Raw genomic sequence first — 3406 nt, forward strand, 5'->3', positions numbered from 1 at the left:
TATATATATATATATATATATATATATATATATATATAAAAATCTAGGATTCCTAACGGTTATTTCACCTCTTTCAGGGACCATGCAGAGTGTCCTGTATCTGCGTGTACCTGTAAATGTATGCAGTTGGATACAACAGGAAATCTGGTGCCAGCAGAGATTGTCCAGCCATGAAATGTTCCACCTAAAGAAAAATCTTCAAGTGTGGAGTTTTTAATAGATGTCCTTCATAGTTCAGAAAAATACCTCAGAAAAAGTCACTCATGACTTTGCTATAATGGGAAAATAAATCATTCTATCAGCTCAGCAGTTTGATATTTGAATGATTTTGATGTACTTCTCAGAGGCAAACGCTGCGGATATGAACATCAGAACATGAATATTGGTGCTGTTTAGTAGGTTAAAGTTCATTTGAAAGAACTTTCTAGGCTTTTGTCAAAATTATGTTTATAGATGGTTTTAGAATAAAAACAGACCTTGTGCCTGCATCTTCAATCTGAAATTGATATCTTTTGATAAAATCTGTACATATCTAAAGCCAAATGCCAATTCATTGTTTCATATATCAATTTAAGGTTATTCATGCTTAAATATGCTTTCAGAGAAAATGTGAATTTTTACATTGGGAATTAGCTCCTGACCCATGCCTATGTGTGCATATGTGCACACACACGTTTAAGGAAATGTTCTCCCTCATTCATTTATATTTTAATACAAAAGATTTGACATAGGTCATTCTTGTCTTCCTCAAAAATCCAAGTTAAGAGCAGGCCGGTGAGATGGTTCAGCATGTAAGGAGGCTTGCAGCCAATCCTGATGATCTAAGTGCGGTCCTTGGGACCCATGTGTTGGAAGCAGTGATTCAACTCATCTCCAGAAGCTTGCTGCAGCATGGGGCGAGCACGTACACACATGCACAGACAATAAAGAATAAAAAAAATTAAAACAATATACTTTGAAACTTTTTTCCTTTCAAAAGAGAAAAGTGTGTGAAATTTCAGGAAAACATAACTTTTTCAGTTTCAATTTTTTTCTTTACAATGTTCTGATTTGTCTCTGAATATCATCTTTACTTACCATTCTCAGCACACCAGGTACTAATGAGTATGAAATCTATGCAAGATCATATGTGGGACACCATTTGTAGTGCTGTCAGACCCCTTCCTGTTTTGGAGTCTCTTCTTTTTCCAGGGTAGACTACATGGTGTTGGCCAAAACAAGGGCATTCGTGCAGTCTACTTTAGATATAAGTTGCTAAAAGTATGTGTACTGGGGCCAATTCAAGGGCTTTGTTTCCATTTTTGTTTGTCTTCATAACTGGACATATTCAAGAGAATGGAATTGTACCTTGCTTCTTTGTCATACACTGTGTTTAGGAGTGGAACTGGATTTTGTACTTGAAGTTATAGTTGTAAGGATCCTGTTCTCTAGATTTTGGAGAGATATCTGTAGCTGCACAGCATGAAGGACATCATGTCAAAAGACTGAAGATCCAGTAGACTAAACTGAGTTGTAACCTTGCTTCCTGAGTGGGGCCGTCCGCGGCCCCACCCGAACCGGGGTCCTCCTGAAAGGCAGGCTGGGGCTGATGTAGTTCTTCACTTTATTTACAGTAAACACATAGAACTTAACTGTCCACTGTGACAGTAAATCTTAACACATACATAGGAAATGCTAATAAGCTATTCACACATTTCACTGGCTATTATAAGTTAACTATGACCATCATATTGCTATCATAAAACAGCCAAATGTAATTTAGCCCATGAGATATAGAAATGTGGTTCATAATAAGAAAGTATACAGTTCTAGTCTATTCAGAAAGCATTCCCCCCCCCCTCAGTTTTGTGTCCCCTAGTACTAACACTCCAATAATAGTTCTTAGGCCAGCACTCGGGATAGTTAGAAATTGTACTCCACTCTCCATTTAGCACATTGAAATGGTTCTAAAGTGAATGGTCCTGAAGTCAGTGGTCTATAATCAGTAACGGCTTCAACATTCTCTCTCCTATATCTATCTCATAGGTTTTCTGACTCTTCTCTTGTTTCTATGGCCATGGCAGGAAATCTCCCCATTATTGTTCTCCAAGCTGGAGTGCACATACACAATTCAGTTCCAGTAAGTTGTTTACAGTAAGTGGTGAATTCTGAGTGTGCCTTAACTAGTGGTCACAGGTCATGATATTAAATGGTCAGTGGCACCATCATTGCTTTGGAAGCAGTGTGTTTAATGAAAGTCACAAACATAAGCAGAATTCTTGCAGACTCAGGTCAGGGTTTAGGGTCTCGCTATCATTTGTACTTGTAGTGTTTGCATCTTCACAGCCAAAAGGTCAGTTTCTTTCATTTGTATTTTAAATTTTGGAAATTATTTAAAAATTATTTTCTAATAATTGAAGGAAATAGATGCCCATAATGTCTTCCAGAATGCAGTTTCCTTATTAATACCATTGATAGAACAATGTCTTTAAATTCTTTGCTTTATAATTATGGGTAATTTGTATAATGCCAGAAATGGCAATAATAATTCAGTGTATAGTCTTCACCCCGTTTATGAAAAGCATGCTGTCTTAATGTAATTTCCTAACTAGAAAGTCAGATAGAGTAATCCAATTAAGTTGGAATCTTAAATCCACAAAGACAGAATTGTTTGGAAGTATATTTGAAGGGATTAATGACTCAAATGTGGAACATATTTTATATGAATTCACAAAAACATTGGTTTTGCATCTTTTAAAGAATATTAGTTCACTCATGCATGTTTTACACACACACAACACAGACTTTAGTATGCAAGAAACCCTGAAGTTTGAAATACAAATGGCCAAATTCATATTTATCTACATTTTTGTTACAGCCATGTTTTATGTCCAATAAGCTGCCACTGTTAAATGTCATAATGTTCTTCAATTATGTAATCATGTTTTTAACATAATAGTATTTTATGAAAAAGTGAGTATTTCAAAGTTCTTGTGTTTTAGCTTTAATGAAAAATTATTAGTCATCCATTTGGAAATTCACATTAGACAAGAATATTTTGTATTTGTACAAATTTAGTTGTAGATGAAATGTATACATTTATGAATATAAATACTAAGCAACTATACATTTGAAAGACATGTCTGTTGCAAAAAAAAAATCTTAAATCTTCTGATTTTCCATTCATCAAAAAGGGAGTGTAGATAAAAATAACAGACTACACAGATTGGCTTCTCTGACCTCCACACTTTGGAAGACAGGTAGACAAGCTGGCCTTGAGCACATGATCTTTATCTGTGCCTTCTGCATGCAGTATTGAATGCTTGACTAAATTATCATTTTAAAGAATATAGTATAATGCTTCCAATAAATAATGAAAAACTGCTAAAAATGGAGATTATTCTCCATTTAAAAGACAACTGGGGGC

At 35.1% G+C, this 3406-nt stretch overlaps 1 protein-coding gene across 4 annotated transcripts in view; it reads left to right on the plus strand.

Moving 5' to 3' along the window:
- Window positions 1–915, plus strand: part of Mios (meiosis regulator for oocyte development) — a 26866-nt gene extending 25951 nt beyond the window's left edge. For all 4 annotated transcript variants that reach the window (XM_021190123.2, XM_029535090.1, XM_029535093.1 and 1 more), the window contains one exon: window positions 78–915. In XM_021190123.2, the coding sequence (XP_021045782.1) occupies window positions 78–174 (97 nt within the window). In that variant the 3' untranslated portion in view covers window positions 175–915. The remainder of the gene's footprint in view (window positions 1–77) is intronic.
- The last annotated feature ends 2491 nt before the right edge of the window (window positions 916–3406 follow it).

The sequence above is a fragment of the Mus pahari genome, chromosome 2, assembly GCF_900095145.1.
Source record: "Mus pahari chromosome 2, PAHARI_EIJ_v1.1, whole genome shotgun sequence".
Classification (NCBI taxonomy): Eukaryota; Metazoa; Chordata; class Mammalia; order Rodentia; family Muridae; genus Mus; species Mus pahari.